This window comes from Gymnoscopelus braueri (genome assembly GCF_963280865.1).
Source record: "Gymnoscopelus braueri genome assembly, chromosome: 2".
NCBI lineage: Eukaryota > Metazoa > Chordata > Actinopteri > Myctophiformes > Myctophidae > Gymnoscopelus > Gymnoscopelus braueri.
Window position 1 is genome coordinate 40,920,363 of NC_137604.1, and position 23,774 is coordinate 40,944,136.

The following is a 23,774-nucleotide window of genomic DNA, read 5'->3' on the forward strand; positions in this document are numbered from 1 at the left end:
TTGTGCCAAATAAACCATTTCTTATTAGCACGTTGTGAGCTTAGACTGGCTATTTTCAAAGCAAAGAAAAGGAGTGCCAAGTACTGGCTTGTCCCCTGGGGGAGCTCAAGTAGGTTGAAGTGGCTGTGGTATTTTCTGGTTAGCTCTAAGTTATCATTGCTGTAGTGTTTGTACAGTAACGGGTCTCTCCAGCCCTTTAATAAAAGTTCAGGCGGGTCACCATTTTTTTTAAATCACTTCCTTTTTCAATTCATACAAACTTCAGGCAGTTTGAGGAAATTGGTATCCCGAGCTGGAGAAACTGGGAGATCCACGTTACTGAACACTGATTAGGTTTAACAAAACAAACGTACGCCCATTTTGAACTGTATTAAAGCTACACTGTTCATTTTGTACTCCAGATCTCTGCCAGATATTTATCAAGCAGTACCACTTCTCAGTGGGACCAGACCACAGGACCACCAAATAATATTTAAATCACACAAAGTTAGGTAGTGTTGCTTTGAGTGATCTAGCAGGCCCTGGTTCAACCTTGTCAGGCCGTGACCCTCAAAAATAAAACATTTTTAACTGGGGATCCCCACCCTGACATGCACTTGTAATGTAGAGTCGAAGCATTACATTTAGAGTTCCACCGATAGATATTGTGAAAATGGCTTACATGTGACAATTTGGCCAATGTTTGACCAGTTAGTACTGTTTGTTGGTTATTTTTTCCCCATTTTAGGAATGTCTTCCAAGTCCTTAAATTGTCACTTTAGAAATGTGCAGATGCCCTGTATACACCTATACTAATAAGTTGGTTTGTTTACTGTTGAGTCCGAAAACAATGTTGCACATTAAGCTTATCATCTGGGGACCCCCCCAAAATCATTGGGGTCCCGACCTTCAGGTTGAGAATCACTGCTCTACAGCATAGAATTTAACAAAAACACAAGAGGACAGTTTCCACATTTACATTTTTTTTTATTATTAAACTTATGACATGGTGGATTCTTCAGACAGTCTCCTGGATCGGGGGTTCGTAGCCGTCAGCTCGCTCTACCTTGACCCCTGTCTCGTCACCAGTGGCCTTGACTGCACTTCCGCCACCACCCTCACCATGGAGCTCCATCAGTTTGCCCACTGCATTAAAAACAAACAGAAGACATTATTAGCCATTGCAGAAATCTTTATGTTGTTTTGTAGCCACTTTATGGCCACTAACGAGAACCTCCTGACTAGGGATGTGACAATATCGATGTTTGATTAATGCTTATATCAAATTTAAATATAGAAATTATATCCTTTCATCTTTTTACTAAGTCCTGACCCCTGTCAGCAGCATCTCAAAGCTTGAACAAAGTTGACTCTTCTAAATTAAATAAGTGCTTTTTCCATTACGTAGAAAGAAAAACATTTTGATCGACTATTTTATCTCCAGTGTCGCATCCATCATTCTCTGGCTGCAGTAGGAATAATGATGGGCTTTGAATGAGACCAAACATTTCCTTTGAGAGTTTCCCTCTTCCTTTGAAGAGGAAATGTAAGGTGATGTCAATGAAAGGTTGTCAAAAAAATTATCAGAGTCCGTAAACATCTCGTTTCCAGGGTAGCAGCAAAGGAAAATGGATTTGGATAATGTTTATCCAAAACACAAAAATCACTTACACTCAAACTTTGGCTTCTTGAGCATCTTGACCTTCCTGACAAACACATCGTGGAGGGGATAGATGGACTGGCAAGCCTTCTCGATGTCCTTGCCAACACTGTCAGGGATCCTGTATGATAAAATCCACAGCACTGCATTAGTATTGATATGCACCATTAACTGCTAAACCACCATTGACCATGCTTCATTCAAATCTGAACATTACACCCATGGATTTAGTTATAGCCAGGTGTCACTTACATCACGTCTCTTTTTACAATGTGCAAATAGAAACAGCCCATTCACTTTAAAGGGCAACTTCACCAGTATTTAACATGAATCCTATGATCCCATGTTGAGGTGGGTTTTAAATCTGACAACACTTCCCAAAGTAAAACTCAATCAAATCGCAATGATTATTTTTTACATATGCTGCCGATTTTCCAGCATAAGCTAGACACTTAAATGTCCTCACTATAGAACAATTCACATTAAATATCAAAGTGGCGCTTTAAGAGCAGATTGATAACAAACAAAGACTCCTGCATGTGTAATGCATGTGCCTTCTGCCACTTTTGCACATTTGACACTGCTTCTTAACCCATTTAGACCCGAGGCCTAAAAACGCCTAAATCCTCAACGTACGTTTTCTGAAAAACAAAGATTTAAAAAAAAAGGTTTATGTCGCTATATACTGTACACAGCAACAACCCCAAAAGTGGTTCCCGTATTGAAAGGTAGTTACAAATAGGGGTTCCCGCCCTAAATGGGTTCAAATATAAGATATAACATACCACTGCTCTTGCACTGTTGCCAAAAAGATATAGCAGTAAGATATAGTATTAAGTTCATCATACTGCAGATTTCCCAGTCTCTACCTTCATTTCTATCTCACCCAGTATTGCGTTTATTGTCTCCATTATTACTATTGTTGTGATGTATTGTTATTAGCACAGTTCTGCGAATCAGGTCCCACCAACACTTTGCTGCTTTTAAGTGACAAATGAAGCCCTTCATTCTTGCAGCCTGGCTATACATCTACCATTAAGTCGATAACATCAATCCCTCTTTGACCCTTACAGTATGCACCCCTTTCAAAAGGCCACTTTAAACAGACACTCATTCAAATCAGAACCAGCAGAAACTTTGTTGAGCTGGGAGAGTATTTATCCATTTGCCATCATTGCCCAACGTACAAGATATATATCCTAGCAGGTCAATCAATAATCAAAGTGTCTACTTACAGCTTGTTAACGACTTCCTTCAGGTCATTGGTTTGGACCTCACGGGTCATGATCTCCATCATCTTCTTGCGAATCTGACGGACCTGTTGGTGCTGGGCATATGACGTCTTCCTGATCTGGTTGGTGCGCTTCTTTGTGAAACCAACACAGAACAGACGGAGCAGGTAGCCGTCAGTGGTCTTCACGTCCACATGGGCCTCGATCATAGTCTGGGTGGAGATTAAGGGAAACGCATGTCACGGTTATGACCCAAACAACACTTTCTCATCTCGGCCCGATTGCGTTGTATATTACTTGGGAGTACAGATCCATGCTCGTCTTCTACATAATAGGAAGCCAACTGTACTATTTTCACAGCGATCAACTACTGCATTTTAATGTGATGGCAATTATGATTCACATTTAGATAATTTTATTGCACATTTAGCATTTTATATTAGCAATCTTGACTATTACCAGCAACCGTTAACTTAATCAGATGATATGCCAACATCATTATTTGTGGAAGATGTGTGTGTGGGGGGGGGGGGGTACACTAACACTTAATATTTCAAGTAACATTAAATACCACTGTTCCATCTAATGGAAACATACCTGCCATTTCTTGACCATGGAGCACATTTTGTCACGGGTCAGGTCCATGCCGTGGAAGTTGGTCAGACAATTCTTGCCCTGGACGTCCTCTGTGATCAGCTTGAACTTGCGGAAGGCTACCTCATCGTTCTGCAGGTCAGCAAGGCTCACCTCGAACACACGGCCTTTAAGACCATCAGAAGCTATTCCTGGAGGGGGTGAGGAGATGGAAATCACATGTCAGAGTTTGAAAAAACGTACAGCAGTTGTTAAAGAGCTTAAATTAATGACTTCTCAAAAATACTCAGGTGATCACACAAGTAATCTCAGTGGGCCTAATTTCACTGAAACGGTTTGTCATTTATTTTTCATCAAGACAAACTTCTTAAGCATGTGTGTGAACATAGTAAACCTGCCAATCATAATTAGGAATTATGATTAATTGATTGCATTTGCGTCAGTGTCAACTAGGGCTGTCCCATCATAGTCGGATCAATCGGTCAGGACTAAGATGCTGTCAATTTGTCATTCGTTTTTTTTCCCCTGCACATCTTTTGCAAACTATATAAAAAATATAGCAATACAAAGGAATTTTGAATGGGTTGAGAATCTGTCATTTAGGCCATCCATGTGGCTCAGACACAAACACTGTACCGTCCACATTCCTCATTTTAGGATGGCTTATATAACTAATACAACAAGGAAATCAACACTTACTGGTTCCCTGAGTCCTGGTGACCAAGGTCTTGCCAATGTTGCGGATGATGAACATGGCCGGTGCTTTGACATCGTACCAGTCCTTCTTTGAAAAAGGGTCCACACTGTGGGAAAATCAACGATAATGCAGCTTATCGATATTGAACATGATTCACAATTTCACCTGCCAGCATCAACCGGGGGATGGACAGTTTAATGCAGGTTTTAAAAACACATTTGCTAACACTGCAGCTAGCTTCTACAGCCAATGAAGGACCGCATGAACGGGTCAGCTCAGCTGCTCAACATAAATGACAACGTCGGGCCAGTTTACTATTCACCATTGCCAAAACGGTTGTACAGACATTTATTTTCAATTATTTTGAGAACTGCATGGCCAGCCATTCAGGTTGGTAGGGGACTCGACTGCCATCTTTGCTAGCTGACCGTAGCAATTTCACGCCAACATTAGCTTTGCTGTGCCTAGCGTTGTATTGCGTTTTAACACCTAACCTAACCGAGGTATCGATTTAGGTGCGTTTTAAGGTAGAAACACTTCGGGGTAACAGGTTATAATCAATTATATAATGGTGTAAATATTGAGGTACAGTAAGGAAGGGAATCAGCGTGACAACTGTTTGTAGCGCTGAGGCCGGTGGTGAAGTTGGGTGAGCAGCTTATCGCACTCTCCTAACATCCAGTCATTATCAACATCATCCTTCATTTTTTATACCTACAACTGTCACCATCGAGGAAAGCACAGTCTACCACACAGTATGACACATGAATTTTGTTACTTACATCTTCTTTTTGGCACCCTTTTTACCGCCTTTGGTCAGTCTCTTATTCTTGCCGACTGCCATGTTGGCTTACAGGGAGTGAAAGAGGCGGAAATAGTGGGTCCCGCGAGATATAAAGACATTGCTCCGGACTGAGATTTGCCTGATCTCGCGAGGTTTTAACCGTAGCTCTATGGTTTTGTAGGTTTTTACAGGATGTTGTAGTGCCATCTACTGGTGTCTTGTTAGACTTAGATCATGACTTCGATTGATTGCAACCCATGATTGTAACATGTACAGAATGATAGATGGTTTTGATGTTACAATTAACATTCTTATAACTCGGTACCAAAATAGTGACATGAATGAATAATCCAGACATGGCTTATCAGTACATCATAATTTCAGTGCAGCCGGCCACTGAACTATAATAAACAGTTTTTGCTAATCATCATACATAGTTATATAAACCACTGGAGGCCTAATATTTCATTTAATTAATATTCCCACATACTGCACGAGTCATGACTTTGGGGTTATTTTACCCTAGACCTTGATCCGTGAACAAGAAAAACCTGACACTTGCTATAACATTCCTGTTCCATGTGTTATTGTTATATCACCCCGCCTACACTGCTATTGTCACAAAAGGAGACGGTATTTTGACAGTTGACAAAGCAAACACTACCATTCATCATGTAAATAAAGATCTATTCTGTATTGATGTACAATTAACAAAGGACTGTATCTGCATTCAAACTACTGATAGCTACCCCATGATAACCTTGGACGGCTCATAATAAAAATGTTAAACCATAAGAAAAGTATTAAAAAAAGTCAAAATGTGCATCGTTCATTGCACGTGGTCACAGCAGAAAGTTGTCCATGGGCTATTGACGTTCAAAATGTTCCCTGATCCCCTTAAAACACAGATCTTACATTACATCTTGACCCATCTGTCTGTAATATATATTTGTTTATTGACAATCTTAATACAAATCATGATTTGCAGAGACTCCTCTGTTTCAAATAGGCCTATTAATGTAATCATGGAGGGCTTATTATTTGTTCCTTTACCATAAATAAATAGATTTCAGTGGGCACTATCCTACTATTTGATAATCTGGAGAGAAAAAAATAAGTGTTCATTTAAAATTCACTTAAAAAAAAAAAAAAACATCAGCATCAGTGCTAGTGCTGGTTAGATGATGACTGTAGGCTACTGCAATAAAACCACTATGAGTAAATGTTTCGACAATTATGAAAATTATGAAATAGACTTGTCTACCCATCAGGTTTGAAGTCTTACAGCTACATCCAAGAAAACATAGGCAGACTGTTGTAAATGTAAACTATATCCAAAGGTCAATACATCCATAATACACAGGCACAGCCAACTAAAAAGCTGTTCTATATTCATAAGAACACTTTAGCCTATAATAATTCCCAGGTAATTACAGCGGAGACACTCTGTTTGTGGTGCTGCGGAACACCGTGTGATTCTCAGTGTCCCCGAGGAGGACTGCTGGGGACATGGGGAGGTCATGGAGAAGACCTGCCACTGCCTGCTGCTGTGGCAACGGAGCGTAGAGCCTCCTCTCCGGAGGCTCTACGCTCCCCTCCGAGCAACCATACAGCATCAAGTCAACACGACTCACAATCAAGTGATGGGGTCGAGGAGAACAGAGGACATTTTTCTCATCAACATGCATTAATTAGGTTATATATATATACATATATGTGTGTGTGTGTGTGTGTGTGTGTGTGTGTGTGTGTGTGTGTGTGTGTGTGTGTGTGTGTGTGTGTGTGTGTGTGTGTGTGTGTGTGTGTGTGTGTGTGTGTGTGTGTGTGTGTGTGTGTGTGTGTGTGTGTGTGTGTGTTGTGTTACAGGACACTGAAATAAACATGATCAGGCATGGAATAAAAAATAGGCAACAATTCACTAAGGAGTAAAACTCTCTGACTCAACACAACACATTTTATTGCATTTGATAATTCACTATTCTAGTAGTCGCTTTTCATCAGTGCTGGTTTCTATTCTGCCTTTAAGACAGAAAAAAAAGTGTTAATTTATAATTCATCCATGCATCTGTCAGTGATGTGTTCCTTCTGCACACTACAGAAAACACATGCTAATTTTCATTTACATAACATTCAATAAATAGCTTCTATACTTAATAAACAAATACTGTAAAGCAAACTAAATATAGACTTATATGTGTCCATTTTGGGGCTTATATCTCTGGGCCTTTAAGGAGGAAATTGGTTCGTTTTGAATATCAATATTCTAAAATCGAAACATTTAGGTATAGGAGGAGGACTTATGATTATTAACGTTGCACTCCTCTAGATGTCTCTAGGCATAATGTCTCTTTGGGTCGAGTATCTCAGTGTAACTGGATATGCAATGACACCCCGTTCTTTATTTGCGTGAGTGAGTGTGTGTGTGTGTGTGTGTGTGTGTGTGTGTGTGTGTGTGTGTGTGTGTGCGTGTGTGTGTGTGTGTGTGTGTGTGTGCGTGTGTGTGTGTGTGTGTGTGTGTGTGTGTGCAGTGGTGGAAAAAGTACTACATTTTTTTACTTAAGTAAAAGTATCAATACAGTAACTAGTAACTAAAGTTTTCAAATAATTGTAGTGAAGTTAAAGTACAACATTTGCCTCTGAGATGTAGTGGAGTATAAGTAAAAGTACAGAAAATTGGAAATACTCCCAGACCAGTAAAGTAACTTGAGTACATGTACTTAGTTACTTTGCACCATTGTGTATGGTGTGTGTGTGTGTGTGTGTGTGTGTGTGTGTGTGTGTGTGTGTGTGTGTGTGTGTGTGTGTGTGTGTGTGTGTGTGTGTGTGTGTGTGTGTGTGTGTGTGTGTGTGTGTGTGTGTGTATGTGTATGTGTGTGTGTCTGTCCTCAGTCTGACCAGGAGTAGTCTGACCAGGAGTAGTGTGTGTGTGTGTGTGTGTGTGTGTGTGTGTGTGTGTGTGTGTGTGTGTGTGTGTGTGTGTGTGTGTGTGTGTGTGTACTCGCGCGCGCGCGTGTGTGTGTGCGCGAGCCACAGCCACCTGTGTGTTAGTGTAACACACACCTGAGCCAAGCCACGGCTCATCAGAGTCCCATCAGAGCCTCGCACTGCGCATGCTCCGCTCGCTCAAGGGTTATATACTGTCATGGCGGGGACGAGGAGCTGAATCGACTACGGGGTGAAATAATCAGGAAGAGAAATGCATTGTAACTGGATTAACATTCACATCTAAAGAGGGTCTAGGAGGAGAGTCTGGGGAGGACAGACAGCAGCGACAGGGTGGACACCTCTGTCCACAGACAGTCGACGGTCACCGGCTGAGCTGCTGACGGACTTGAGGAGTTTTGCTCCTCGCCAGCTCTCGTACCTGTCAAGTGTTTGAAGGCAGAGAGAGCAGCGACAATATAACAAGTTCCACTGAAATGACACATGCTGGAGCATCGTTTCTATTCTGACAGAGAGGACTGGGACACTGTGTTGGACACACGGCTCTATTCCTCTTGTTATTATTATTATCTACGGCTGTTATGTTAACTGGCGAGACTGGCTGCATCTGTACGGCTCTCAGTTGCATTTAATCCATCCGTCTCTCCGTATCAAGTTTCGTTTCGGAGCAGCAGCAGCCAGGGGGGGTGAGGAGGAGTTGTGCCTCGTCCAGCCTCACAGAGTGTCACCGACGGCTACTCTTCTTGCGTCTTTTATTATTGTATAAAAACCTGTCTTTGATGGGGGAGGAAGAAGTCACCTTTGTTGTTTGACTGTCAATAAAGTCGCCCCGGGGAAGGAGGAGATACTAGACGAGGCTTATTGTTTCTGCGCCCGATATCCAGTTCTGCGCTTCCCCGTCCTGCGGAGGTGAACAGGTGCTTTACCTGTGAACGTCTGTCCGTTCCTTATCTATTTGGCACAATGGCCAGCGAGGAGCCTCCTGGCGCCGCGCGGCCAGGCGATGCCGCCTCGGTCACCCCCGGGATACCGATCAGGGGAATACGGATGAAATTCGCCGTCCTCGCCGGCCTGGTGGAAGTTGGGGAAGTTTCCAGCCGAGACATCGTGGAGACGGTCTTCAACCTGGTAAGCTGATTATGAGGCTCAGGATGGGCCTGGTGGTGGTAAACTGAGGGACATGCTCAGATGTCAGACATGCTATACTGACATCATGACTTGCCCCGGCCTGACAATAGACTACTGTATTAGGGGGACATGTTGGAGAGAAAAGAACTCTTGTTCATAAAGCACTCATTTGCATTGAAAGGTCATGGTCACATAAAGCACCTCGCCACTGTAGGAAAACAGTCATCTCGGGTGTTTGCATAGTAGAGTGACTCGTATTATATATCCCATATTGGAAAAAGGTCAGATGATAATAATACAATGATGGCCAAATGATTTATTCTGGCCTTATTATTAAAGCCCCTGGAGACCAGTTAAACACTTCACATTGGTGTCGCAATGGCATCCTAATTGGACTGTTGTAGCTCCTGCAATTAATTACCTAAAGGTGAAATACAGTTTTGACAATTTAGCTTGTTTTATACAAAGCATGATTGTGTCTCTGAAGTTGGAGTTGTTCTAGTATTTCTGTGATGGCACATTTTTGTATTCTGTTGAGGGTATATATAATGACGGTGTTCTTCAAGACCACTGTTTTTATATATATATATATATCCAGGTTTACTCAGTGTTACTCATAGTGCTCCTTTTGGCCACAGTGTGTCTGCACTCTGCAGTGATGATTGGCTGGCTGTGACTCTGTCATAAAAGGACTTTGCAGTGTGAAGCCTAGTATGAATGAAAATGAACAAGGAAGTAGTTGTTACAGGAAAGCAACGCACGTTTCACCACAGTTTGACTTAGGTGAAGGTAGAATAATGAAAGAGAGAAGGTGGAAGAGGAAGGGGAGGAGGCAAGGTGGAACCTGTCAAACTGCTTTGTCACCATGCAACACCATAGACTAGAGTGAGAGACCCTGCCTCCAATTGTTTAATTTCAATGAAATTCAAAGGAGCTTTATTGGTGTGAGAAAACATACCTTTACATTGCCAAAGAAAGTGTCAAAATATAAATATAAAATATAAGAAAATGGGTAAAGTATATACAGTTGGAGCCGGTACACAGCATTGTGTTAAACAGTGCTATGTCACATTGCGTCGTTGTATACATGTTATACAGGGTATAAAGCTTTTTGAAACGATATATCACCGCCCACTGTGTGGAGGCAAATGAAATGGCCCTAGGGTGTCACTTCTACTTACTACAGTTACACAGCAACATTTGGAGCATCAATTAAACTCAATGTGTACAATGTACCCGTAATGGTCTACTTTCAGAGTTAAATTAACACAGTGGATTTTACTGTGCTGAGATTGGCCCTGCTACTGGTAGAGCAGTAGGATATGTAAATCCCCATCCTTGATACAACCGGTACTGGACCCCCCCCCCCCCCCCCCCCTCTTCCAAAAGAGAGAGAGAGAAAAAAGGAAAGTTGATTCTCACACATATTACTGTGACTGTCCTAGCTGCTTTTATTAAGCAAACAAACTACGTTTTACCCGGGGAGGGCTTTCTCTGCAGCCAGACGTTTCTGGCTTTATCAGACAGGTAGCACTAGACACCCAGCTGTTCCTTCAACAAAATAGCCTGCTATTCCTAGTATGCACAGCTGTTATAAGGAAGCAAAAAAAGAAAATAAGGCTGATTAACTGATTTGAGATTCTGACAAGCATCATAATGCTGTTTCAAGCATCAAGGCACAGATGGAAATTCAAATAAGTAATTTTGACTTGAGGCAGAATTACCATAAGAGGTAAATTCACCTTAGGGTTGACAAATGCACATTTATTCTGAAAATCTATTATGGACGGGGAAAAAAAAAACTACTGTCCGCTTTTGTCTATTATATTGTCATATGGACCCGGGTTGTGTTATTTTTTTCTGTGTCTATGGTTCCAATGTCTTCAGGGATCATTTGCCTATTTACCAGGACTCGTAGAAAGGCTTGAAGACCACTACAGGTTTGAGGTTTCCAGGGCAACTGATGCACTTTATGATGGAGTGTACTAAAAACCCGACGGTGATGTGACTGCAGTTCAGACATTGCTCATCACTATAACGCACAGTTCAAAAACAAAACAGTACAAGCAGTGCCATATTAGTGCATACTTTGCTACGTTTATCCTAGCGAGACAGCAATTGTGACTGCACACACAACTGAGGTGATGAGACAGTCAGGCATCAAATATATCAGCTGGAGTAGTGTGTGTGCAGATGTGTCTGTGTCCCTGGGCTTGAGAGATCCATTTGACTGTGCCTCCCCATGGCCACTGTTTTCTGTTGAGCATGCCCAATGTCATTTGAGAGTTTTGAGAGATGACAGAAAAATCCAGAGTGTTAAAGGGATATTTCACTTTAAAAACAAAATTGGGTCATTTTATCGTCTACTCAGGCTTTTGTGAGCCCCCCAGACCCCCCCAAACATTTTAAAAATGGAGTTTGAAATGGAGTTTGAAGTTATAATGGGTTTGTATAGGAAGGAAGGGGACGTGTGACGTGTCTGATAAAATGAATATCAAATATCTAAATACTGAATCAAGCAACTTAAAAACTGTCCGGGGTGCTCAAAAAAGCCTGAGTAGACGATAACATGAAAAAAAGTGAAATACTTTTACACAGTTAACTCAGAGTTAAGTTAACAACATTCTGGATTTTGCTGAGTACTGTCTAGTCTAGTGACTATAAGCCTCCCTCTCCGCTGCACACAGCTCCACCTTACAAAGGCACCTCACAGTGCTATGATTATTGTATATATCTATAGTTCTTTTTTATTTTGTTACTTTATTGCTATTCTTTTAAATTTGTCTTTCTGCTACAATGTCGAGAAGCTAAAACCAAATAATTCTTGTATACCTCTTCTGTATATAGGGGATGTAACAAATAAAATCTGCTGTTGTGTGATGAGCTGATTTAATAGAAGCCTGAGTCTCCTCTCCAGAAGTGTCAAGATAATTTGTAGTGTATGCCACACGTAACGCAATAGGTCTGTGTGTCTGTGACAAACATAATATCTGACAAAGACCATACTGTAATAATGAAGCTGAATGCTCTATATAAAAAATAAACTGACAAATGGTAATTTTGACAGTAAACCTGAGTGTTACAATAAAGTAACTCAACTTGCTTTTAAACAAAATCTGACAATCTCTCTTCATTAGAGGGCAAAATATCCATATGAAATGGCTAAATTATTAACAATTTATCTTAACAATGACATGAACCTTTCCTTATCTTCTTGACCAACAATGAAATCAAATGTACTGTTACTTGTATGTATTTCCTTTTGAACAAACACGAAATGTACGTTATACTCCATGGATTATACACCGTTATTATGTATTACCGTATTTATTTGATTATTTATTCACTAAAACTTCGCAAAAATCCACAGTATTTCATCTTAATAAGTCTATTGGCTTGGCTTGTTTATGATGACAATAGCGCCGCCCTCTGGCCAGGATGTGCATCTGGTGGGCTTTTCTTTCTTTCTTTTTTTTAAAGGCCAATTTAAAAAATGTGAGTTCCTTGGCCTACTGCGAGTGTGCATGCAAGACAGACAGAGGGACAGGGGCAAAAACATAATCTCTGCCTCCTAGCCTTTCAGCCTGGCAGAGATAAACCTGAACCAAGACATGTCCGCTGTGTGGTGACTTCCTGTGAAAGACAAGGCTTCCAGAGGAGGGTGGAGAGGAGGAGATAGAGTACAATATCTTGTTTTCCCTGAGATACAGTACAGTTTATGAAGTTACAGACACTTGGGCCTCACCCAATCAGCCTCAGCCATCAGTCTATTTTTTGTTGTTTGCATTGGCATCTGTGTCTTTTTAAACTTTCAGGTACCAAAATAAAGCTGAAAGTTGAAACTTAATTCATTGCTGCTAACAATGTAATGTAACACCTATTCACTGCTTGCCTGAGTGTTTACAATTATTTTCGCTCTATTGCACACGGTGGTGGTCCAAGGATATTTTCGAAGGCCCTTGATTATATCTGATCAAATGCATACAATGTTCTTCAGAGGTTACCTCCCACTTGGGCTGTGGAGTTAATCAGGAAGAATGAATAATTGACTAAACTAATTTTAAATCGGAGGAGGAAACCCTGTCCCAGACTGTAGTCACAGGAGTATTCAGAGGCTGCAGCATTCCTGGCCTATAAATCATTTTAGACGTTTGTTGTGTAAGTGCAAGCTGCATATTGGAGCAATGCTTTCATTGTTTTTAAATTGAGTCAATTCTAACCTCTCTAAATGCATTGTTAAAAACGGCACGTAACATTACAATCACATGGTTATACATCCCACCTACACAGTGTGGAATCCCACAGTATTGTGCAAATGGTTCACCAATATTTAACTGTGTAACTGGACTGAGCCAGGATTATTGCTGGTCTGTTAGGTGACACAGGAGATGGGTGGTTTAGCAGTGTGGAATGCAACTTGCATTCTACCTCTCTGCAAGGCCAGTATATACAGGGTAACAGGCAGGGCAGCTCCTATCTTTGTGGCAACTGAGAGGTACAGGTGGAGCCTACCCATACCTCAGCACCCACCCACCTACTCCCACCTTTTACCCCAAATCGCAGCCAGATCATATCCGTGGATGAAAAAGCATGTCTGTCCTTCTGTGTTTGTAGCTGAGGTCATGTGGCAGAGAGTCAGAGACTGATTTATTTGTCCTGAAAGTTGCTCAATTACACGCTGAGCTAGTGTTATTTTGATATCTTCAGGAAAGGTAATTGAATTTGTTACACTGGCAGCCAAGATGTAGCCTACAGGTGTAAACACCACCACCTCCTAAATGTCAGACCGAATAGTAGCTACTGATGAATATGAGCCCAGATTTTGAATTTCTATAGTCGGATGATCTCAGTGTGATATTTTAGATGTTTTTGTTTTTAAGATTTCCGCTTTATTGATAGAAAGTGGATTGTTGAGCATTTACAGAGGAGTGGAATTACACGTGGAAGATTTGATCCATTTATGTTTTGCCAGGTGTGTGCACAGCACCTGAAAGAATTAAATGTTATCCTCTTTTAATCTAGAAATGGTTTGAGTCTTGATGTAGAATTTCTCTGAATTGTATAGCCTTCCGATCTAATTCCGATGATTTTTATTAATAATCAGGCTTTAGCTATAGGTTAATGTCAGGTATATCTCCCAGGCCTCCTCATCAATATTTCATGTGGTGTGCCTGTATTCAGTTTCCCCTGTAAGGGACAGCTCCGCTGCATAGAGAGAGAACAGACTGGCCTCTCTGAATTGTTCTGTGACACAGAGAAAAATAAAGTTTGACTCCCAAGGTGTCATTCTTCTTTGTCTTGTAATTCACCTGCTGCCTGAATGCACGGCCATACTTTGTACGTACACACACACACACACACACACACACACACACACACACACACACACACACACACACACACACACACACACACACACACACACACACACACACACACACACACACACACACACACACACACACACACAAATGTCATCGTGTCAGGGTCTCTTTGTCAACTTTGTCATATTGATATCAAGGACGTGGATGGTGATTGGTTGACCAAAGAAAAATACACAACAAAATCCTCAGTGTTAATTTCTCTCTTGACAGTTTACGCATGTTGCATTTATACGCTCGTAGTTACAAATTGATACATGAACACTGAGGATTATAGTGTACACTTCAGATTTTGTCTAAAATTCATCATCCAATGAACCCCAAATTGGAATCGCATGTTGAGGGGATTCTATAGAGGACACCTCCAAAAGTGCTTTCACTTCTACCCATAGGGTGCCACGAATGCATAAAGTTGCACAGTAAGTCGTAGACATGCTATGCCCCCAGCTCGCACCCTGATGGACGCAATCCACGACTTACACCCTTGCTAAGCAACCCAGCCTGGCTCAGAGGAGCAACATTCGAATTTTCTTGTCATTTCAATGAAGAGGTAACTCTCTTCGATGAAGAAACTAGAAAAAGTGCTCCTCGGAGCACAGGTCTCCGCCAGGTCAGGTAGCTTATTGTGGCCTCCTGGTGGCGCTATAATGGGCCAATGTGAAAAGGGTGCGATTTGTTCTTAGGCTTTTCACTGCAATCGGACACTGCATTCATGATTTGACGCATTTTGTTCCAAAAATGTGTTTTGCAAAATTAGACCTGCTGGTGGCGCTATAACAGGCCAATGGTAAAACGGTGGCATTTCTTCCTCGGCCTAATAGAAATGTGCGTGTGAAATTTCACGGAAATCGCAAGCTGCGTTCATGATTTGAGGCATTTTGTTGAAAACGTACCAATCCTGCAAACTTTGGAAGCCAATCTTAGGCAATCAGGATGTAATATGGGAAATCGGATAGATCTGTGTTGATCACATGACAATAGAGATACTGTGTACCGATTTGTGTGATGTTTGGACAAAATCTGTAGGAGTAGTATCAATATATGTGTTTTGCACAAATCGGCCTCCTGGTGGCACTATAACAGGCCAATCTGAAACATTTGGGCCAGAGGTTCTGACTTGGCATCCAGGGAGTGTGTGTGCACAGTTTCGCAGCGGCCGGGCCAACGGAGATTAGGTGGTAACGGACAGGACACACGACACGGACGGACGGACGGACGGACAGACGGACAGGGGGTAAAACATACTCTCTCGCCATGCCTTTCGTCCTGGCGGAGACAATAACATTTGTAGGTGTTAATTTCAGTTGTTTACCACAGCTTGCCTTGTCAGTACAAGTGATATAATCCTGAATCCCAAAACACCACAACACCACTGCACCTGTGACCCCCCCCAGGAAGTGAATTTTAACAATAGCATCCCTGCTCATTGATCTAAGACAGACACACACACGCACACGCACACACACACGGTCTATCATTCATATGATTTGATTTTATATCTTAAGACCAGTGCAGAGGGAGAAACTAGTCTTGCTCCTCTGGTAACAAAGAGCCCTCTACACTGATGATGCTTCAATCTCCTGTCCTCTCTTATCTTCCTCATCAGACTCATTCCTGTCCACACCGTTAGCTTTGCCTCTCTTTCCCTTCTTTGCCAAGGCCTTTAAAGAAAAAGGCTATTTTCTAAAAACAGCATGACATCTGTGTGGGTAATGCTCACTGGCATTCAGTTTTACTTTTTCATTATGTGTGCGTGTTTATGAATTGGATGTTTAACATCTCTGTGACACAGGACAAAATGAGTTGACACTTGACAGTCGGTCAATAATCTCACACACACACACACACACACACACACACACACACACACACACACACACACACACACACACACACGCATGCAATGTTTCTTAAACATCTGTGGCAACCAATACAAGAATAGGATTGTGTTTAGTACACACACCCACACACACACACACACACACACAGTACAAGGTGTGTTCAAACTGTTTTTAGATGGCCCCAGTCTAAGCGTGGTGTCTGTTTTCTGCTTACCTGGTCCACTGCTGCCATGGTTGTATAGCCAGCAGCAGATCAGATAGTGCAGTCACAGAGCTTTAGAGACCTCTGTGTGCTGACAAATAAGACGGCCTTAGGATGCATTCTCTGTCCTTAACACTGTAAGATCCTGTAGACATTTATTTTAGATGTGACGTCCATTTCAAGATGTGTATTACCCAAATGATTCGACTTATCTGTTTTCTCACTACCTCTGTATCTCTTTGCCTGCACTATCCTGAAATATTCATTCTGCTCAATATTCTTATTACTGCACTAATTTGGCAACAGCATGCGCTCAGTAAAACCACACCAAATGCAAAATATGTAGTACATTGGACCCTCCAGATTCAGGTACTCGCCCCTTATGTCCATAATCAGAAACTTACATATTTCATTACTGACATTCTGTTTGTGTGCAGTTAGCAGCAATGTGTTTAGCTGAAGTGTCCTTAAGCAAGGCACTGAAATATGAGATGTGATATCATTTCCCCTTAAAATTCTTTCTTTGAGACAGATGGTAGAATAGCTGAGAATGAAGGATAATAGTGGAGGGAAGCAAAGGAGAGCAAGATCAAGCTGTATTTGATGCTAGACAAGCTTGAGTACAGTGCACTTCCAGAGACGCTTGGCACAATAGGCATGATGTTTGTACAATCAGAAACCCTGTGTATGTCCAGTGAACTTCAAGTTTTGTTGTGTGGGTGGCTTGATGTCCTATGTCTCTCTCCGAACTCATTGTTTATACTATAAACACCAGCCATCTGACAAATGACACTTGGGAACATTACCAGATATGTCACAGAAAGCTGGGACACTTGCTGCGGGAGACCCTCAGTGACGGAAAGACCGACAGTTAAGCTCCTTCCCCTTGAATCTGTCAGTTGTTTATTCTGACTGGTTCCCAGCAGCATATTGTCATTTGTAGACTCATACCGTACACGGATTGGAGTGAAGATACTTAGTTTATTGCTAAATAATACTGTTAGCAGTTTTGGTTTACCTATTATTCTCTAGGAACTATCTTGTGTGCCATTATGTGTGTATAATTGGATACTGTTGAACACCAACCCACTGTCTTTGATAAATAAAGAACACAGGGATACCTTAAATTTACTCAAGGTAGCTGCAATTTTACTAAAGATTAATTTCACATCATTTATTGCCTTATTACACGACCAGAAGTGGGGCAGAGAGACTATAGGGAGAAAGAGAGCTTATTACGGCCAACAAATGATGTTTTAAAAGATGATTTGTAATTCTGATCTAGGCCTGCCGTCTTAATTTCTTACAAAAGTGAACAGGGAATATCTACTGCTGTTTTTCTGCTATTAAGTGAGCAGAGGACATGCAGATGATTCTGCTTTGCACAGAGGTCAGCAACACATCAGAGGACACACACACACACACACACACACACACACTTATACACATGGACACACAGCCACTCACTTATAACGCACCCTACACACACGGCTCATAAAAACACGCTGACTCATGCACTCAACACTAGCATTAATATACACAGAAGCCTTAGAAGGAGATCGAGCATTTGTTTGTATTGTCCTTTGTTTTAATGGTACAATGAGATACCAGGGTTGTGGCTCTTTCGGAGCGGGAACTTTGGGGGGGTGGGAGGGGTAACATACATTCACTGTTTTTGTATGCCATTTGTATAGACCTGTATGTGAAAATATAAAATAAAAAAACCTTGAACAAAAAAAAAAGAAGGAGATCGAGCAATATTGTCATAAAAAGATCTGTCATTAATGCCGGCAGAGTTTTTACACAGAACCAAACAAAGCTGCCTCTATGTGTGCTTTTACATGGCATGTCAGAGGTGTGATGTGTAACAGCGTCAGCATCCAGTCTTGCACTGTGCTGTTTTAGCTGTTTTTAGCTGTTGTCAATAGATTCTATACATTTACAACTAGGCCTGTCATAGCCGATGTATTTATTTTTCAAAACCAAGACAACAGCTCTGGTACTGAAGCATTTTCCTTCACCGACCAACATGTGTTTTTCCAAATATGACGAGCATGCAATAATCTACTCTGTGGTCATCAAAAAGATCATTCTAAAAATAAAACCTCACTTAATGACGTAATTTCACTCTCCCTCTTTCTCGTTCGCTCGAGTTCTTTCTCGCTCCCCCTCTCTCATAAACGCACATATGCACTGCACAACGTGAGATGACAGCTATTGCCGATAGATTGATACATTTATTTCTCAAGAGACCAACTCAAAAGATGTATCTCTTTAGACTAGGCCTATTCATTTAGGTTAATTGATTTAAATCTGTTAAATTGATGCCACTGTATATTTGCTTAGACGGAAAGAGGAAGGGGAGAGATGCAGATGTATGGGAGAAAAAGTGGTCACAATCTTTTCTTATTTCTTTCTTTTCTCTTGTTTAGCAGTTCAAGACACAGATGTTAGACATCACACACCTGCCCTGCCAGCTTTCCTTTTTACACGGATGACAATTTGGCTCCGTGACTGCCTCTGCTACCGGCTTAAAGGCCCCCCCCTCCATTCCGTGTCTGTCTGTACTTATTATACAGAACAGCAAGGTGGAATAATGGCGCAACATTCCCACCTTGTGTGAAAGGGGCTAGCGATAGCTACTCACACCTGCATGTGAAGTAGCCTCCTCAGCAGTCCTCTCCCAAGTTATGACCTCATATCAAGTACAAGGTCACAGGCTGTTCTCTCTTATGATGACAACCGCGAGGTGAATGCTAAATTACTCTTGTCTTCAACAAGACACTCTCTCTCGCACAACCACACACACACACACACACACACACACACACACACACACACACACACACACACACACACACATACACACATACACACATATGCACTCTCCAGATATTTTTGTTTTTGTGCAGCAGTATTACAACTGGCATGCACAACATACTGTAGCCTTTGAACTTGGGCTCAAAGTTGTGAGACTGAAATATGAAGAAGTAAACTACACAGTGTGCTGGATAGGCAGGTGGGCCTATTGGTGTGGACTGGCCATTCACCACTAAAACACTACAAGCACGCACGCACGCACGCGCACACACAGACACACAGCCTGGACAAATAATCTAATTTTGTTTTCAGTTACGAGTTTTGGCTTTTGGCCTGGCCAACAATACAGAAGCTGTTTAGACTGTTATTATTATTGGATATTGTAATTGCCGCTTCCTGAAATGTTGTTCCTCACAATACTTACGTTACGAGCTAAATGGAGCGATTTAGTGATCTATTGTCAACTTACAATATACTATACTGTACACATGTCACATTATTTTTGTAGATTTACACTGCAAAATGAATTATCGCATATGACACATAACCCTTTTGTTTTTGTGCAGCAGTATTACAACTGGCATGCACAACATACTGTAGCCTTTGAACTTGGGCTCAAAGTTCAAGTGTGAGACTGAAATATGAAGATGTAAACTACACAGTGTGCTGGCGCGCACACACACACACACACACACACACACACACACACACACACACACACACACACACACACACAGCCTGGACAAATAATCTAATTTTGTTTTCAGTTACGAGTTTTGGCTTCCACATGATCTCAATATTGACAAAAATAATGATGATTATGATTTAGCCATAATCAAGCAACTTTTAACACACACACACACACACACACACACACACACACACACACACACACACACACACACACACACACACACACACAGTAAAGCACCAACTCACTATAACAACGACAGTAGCTTTAGTCTACTAGACTGATGCATTGCAACAGCACAGGGTGATCAGCTTCCCAGCTCAGTGAGAACTTGATAAGTGATATTAACCTCTCCTCTCCCCAGGGGGTGTAATAATATGATAAAAATTGGATACTTGAAAAGCCTTGGTTTTTAAAACTCCATGTGAAGCGCTTTCTCGTCAATGAAGCCTCTTGTCTTTTGTAGCAGAGCCATTACGTTGAGGCCATTAAGATTTACTTGACGCATCCCCCAGGCAAAGATGGCGACATGGTAAACACGACAGTTTTTCAGCGAGAGCGACTGCCATTGCTTTTAGGCATTGCTGTACTGTGAACGCAAGTTGGCCGAGTCCCCACAGACTGCTTTTTTGTTTTTCCTCCTCTGGTGTTCTGTGATGCTCACTTTCTTCCTTCCACCCCCCCCCCCCCCCCTTCCCCGGAGGCTGTTCTGCCTACTTGTTTTTGGAAAGATCAAATTTGCACCGTTTATCAAGCTGAGATGTGCTTCATGCAGCACACATATGTGAGCCCTCTCCGGAGGGGACCCCTACTCTCCAACTGAAGTCTCTTGTGGTGATAAAATGGGTTTTTAGGCTTGTGATATCTGGTACTATAGGGAGTCGGGCTAATTGAGTTTGGTCTTGGTATGACGTGGTTTGGCTTGCTGAAGGCATGCTGATGGAATTCTGATGGAATTACATCTGTTTTTGGTTGCTAAGAAAATGTACTTTTCAAGGGCTTTTGAACATTGGTCAGACAGTGCAGTGAAGAAAGAAAGACAGCGCAGGGTATTTGTAATATCCTAGTATACGTAATACCATGGTAGTATTGCCCAAGTCTAACTTGACGGCCTACACGGGAACGATGCAATGCAAGTCCGGAACAATGCATGTTGGGAATGCATGCACCACACGGTTATGCAGTACCAGTTGTCAGACTACCCGTTGTACCTGTCTATCTGTCCGTATCCCTTTTTATGCCCATAATATACTGTATGGAGATCTCTGTATCTGTCTGTCTGCCTATGTCCCTTTTAAGCCAATATATATGGAGATCCCTGATGGCCTCAGTATATGCCCATATATGGGCATTTTGGTCAGATCAGCGGTTCTGGACAACCGTGGGCATATCGGTCGGATCGGCGGTTCTGGACAACCGCCTATATCCGACTCGACGCCATGGGCACGGCACTCCCTCGGGTCCTTGGCAAATGCGTGTGCCTGAGTTTGAAGTCGGTCGTTCGGACGGTTCTTGAAATGTGTGAACTACAGACGGACACACGGATATCGTGCATTTATAGTAGGAAGTAGGATGGCAGGATGGACTGTATTTATCAGGCATGTCTGTCTGGGGGCTGATGAGGTGTGTATGTGTGGAGGCTGAACCAGTCTGTTACAATCACAACTTCTTTCCTCCTCTCTCTGCATTCTCCTCCCTGTCTCTCCCACTGGCCTGGCCAACAATGCAGAAGCTGTTTAGACCGTTATTATTATTGAATATTGTAATTGCCGCTTCCTGAAATGTTGTTCCTCACAATACTTACGTTACGAGCTAAATGGAGCGATGTAGTGATCTATTGTCAACTAAACTTACGTATTATACTATACTGTACAGTCACAATTATCGCATATGACACATATCCCTCACTGTAATAATGTCTTCTATTGTCATGTATTGTTCCAGTTAGCTTATTTGTCTTTCTCCTTTCTACACAGATATTCACAGGCACACATGATCATATTTACAAAGACGCACGCCTGCTTTACAATACCTTTGAATAACCCCCAGATTGTAGAAAATCCTTTGTAAAGCTCTCTGAGATGTGTTTGTCTGCTCATTAGCAGTGAGCTGTCAGCACGGTGGTGTCATTTAAGCCTTTAAGGTTGCCGACAACAACACCACCTTGATCTGGCATGGCTCACTCATGTGCACACTCACATAATGAGTCAATTTCTCATCGCCTGTGGTGGAGGAGAAGACCCAGGGTTTTAAGGTGTTTGCAGTGGTTTTTTGTCTTTGTTGTTAGGGCCTGACATGCTAGATGTTTCTAGCATCGGATTTTGTAGCGTCCTAGCCCACCAATTAACGTAACGATGATCTGACCAGTACTTTATTAAAACGTGCAAAATCAATTCTAATCAATACAAATGTTTTAAAAATAGCTGATCCACAAGCTCGCAACGCGATGTGTGTGGAAATGTTCGCCTACAATAGTATTACCAAAATAAGCGTGCCTGGTTGAAAGTGGTTAAAAATCAAGACATATCAGTTGCAAAAAAAGTCAAATAATGGCCGATATATCAGTTTGCATCTAGTGTCGGTCGGTCAGTGTGTTGCAAATCTCCTATATGATACGTTTGACTGATATCTATGTATGAATATATCTAGGAATTTGGTGCGCCACCCGAGCACCCCATTTGTGCAATTCAAGCAAATAATATTTCAGAATCACAAAACATATTGTGATATTACGTCACTAGTTCAATGTGTCAAAATCAGAAGAAAGAGCTCTAATCACCCCACTACTGTAGACAACAAGAAGCAGTAAAACCATAGATAAAAAGAAGAAGAAAAAAACGGCCATGGGAGTATTGTGATTGAATAATACCCTTCAACCCCCTTTCACACAACTCTCTATAGAATATGTTTTGCTATACAACATACAGTGTACTGTAGTTTCAGGTTATTAATGTTACAGCTCCTACTACTACTATTTGTATAGTAGTGACTGTAGCAGTAGTACTACTGCTACAGTCACTTCCATTGCTACTGCTACATACAACTACTAGTACTATTTGTAGGACTTTTCCCCCCAACTTAATTTTCATCACAAACGAGCCAGACTGCTGTGCCGTTCATACTTCTACATTGCAGTCTGCACTTTGCCCCTTGTGGTTTCAGCTTGCACACATCAGCCTCAGTCTGCCTGGCCTATCAGCTGTTTGCTGGACGCTGACACAATGGCCGTCATTCAGGAGTGCTTCTGGTTCTTCCTCATTTGAACCGAATGCTCTAGGTATAGCCTAACTGTTGCATATTTCCTCGTATTAGTCATGGAAGTGTCCTGCATGACTCTGTGCTTCTGAAGGGCTTGTCTGTGTTTACCACTTCATTCTCTTAGGCGGTTGGGTATTCTAAGTGATAATGTCTTGTGTTAACCCATTAAGACCTCAGACCTCTGAAAATGCCTTCTAAATCCTGACCTAAGTTTTCTGAAAAACTTACATTTTGATTCAAATAAATTAAACAAAATTATTGCTGTTATATACTGTATACAGCAACAACTACACCAAAAGGGGTTCCCGGATTGAAAAGTATAGTAACGTATTGGTTTCCCTGGTCTGAATGGGTTAACGTCCACTGATAGTGTGATACAGCTGATACGTTTCAATTGGGTTCAAAAGGGTTCAATTCAGGTGAGATCCTGCTAGCCCAGAGACTATGCCCTGTTCTTGAGTGTGTGTGTGTGTGTGTGTGTGTGTGTGTGTGTGTGTGTGTGTGTGTGTGTGTGTGTGTGTGTGTGCGCACACACACGTGCTGACATGGATGAGTTCCTCTGCA

General features: G+C 41.8%; 2 protein-coding genes across 4 annotated transcripts in view; one reads left to right on the forward strand and one right to left on the reverse strand.

Annotated features, from left to right (window-relative positions):
• Positions 1-945: 945 nt before the first annotated feature.
• Positions 946-5,060, reverse strand: rps3a (ribosomal protein S3A). The gene is made up of 6 exons (XM_080446771.1): positions 4,945-5,060; positions 4,165-4,268; positions 3,469-3,656; positions 2,875-3,083; positions 1,651-1,760; positions 946-1,125 (listed from the first exon to the last, which is right to left on the reverse strand). The coding sequence occupies exons 1-6, from the start codon at positions 5,004-5,006 to the stop codon at positions 998-1,000; spliced, it is 801 nt and encodes a 266-aa protein (XP_080302897.1). The 5' UTR covers positions 5,007-5,060; the 3' UTR covers positions 946-997.
• A 3,031-nt stretch (positions 5,061-8,091) lies between these two features.
• The window catches only part of lrba (LPS-responsive vesicle trafficking, beach and anchor containing), a 301,696-nt gene continuing 286,013 nt past the window's right edge, over positions 8,092-23,774 (forward strand). For all 3 annotated transcript variants that reach the window (XM_080449815.1, XM_080449816.1, XM_080449817.1), the window contains exon 1: positions 8,092-9,017. In XM_080449815.1, the coding sequence (XP_080305941.1) occupies positions 8,853-9,017 (165 nt within the window). In that variant the 5' untranslated portion in view covers positions 8,092-8,852. The remainder of the gene's footprint in view (positions 9,018-23,774) is intronic.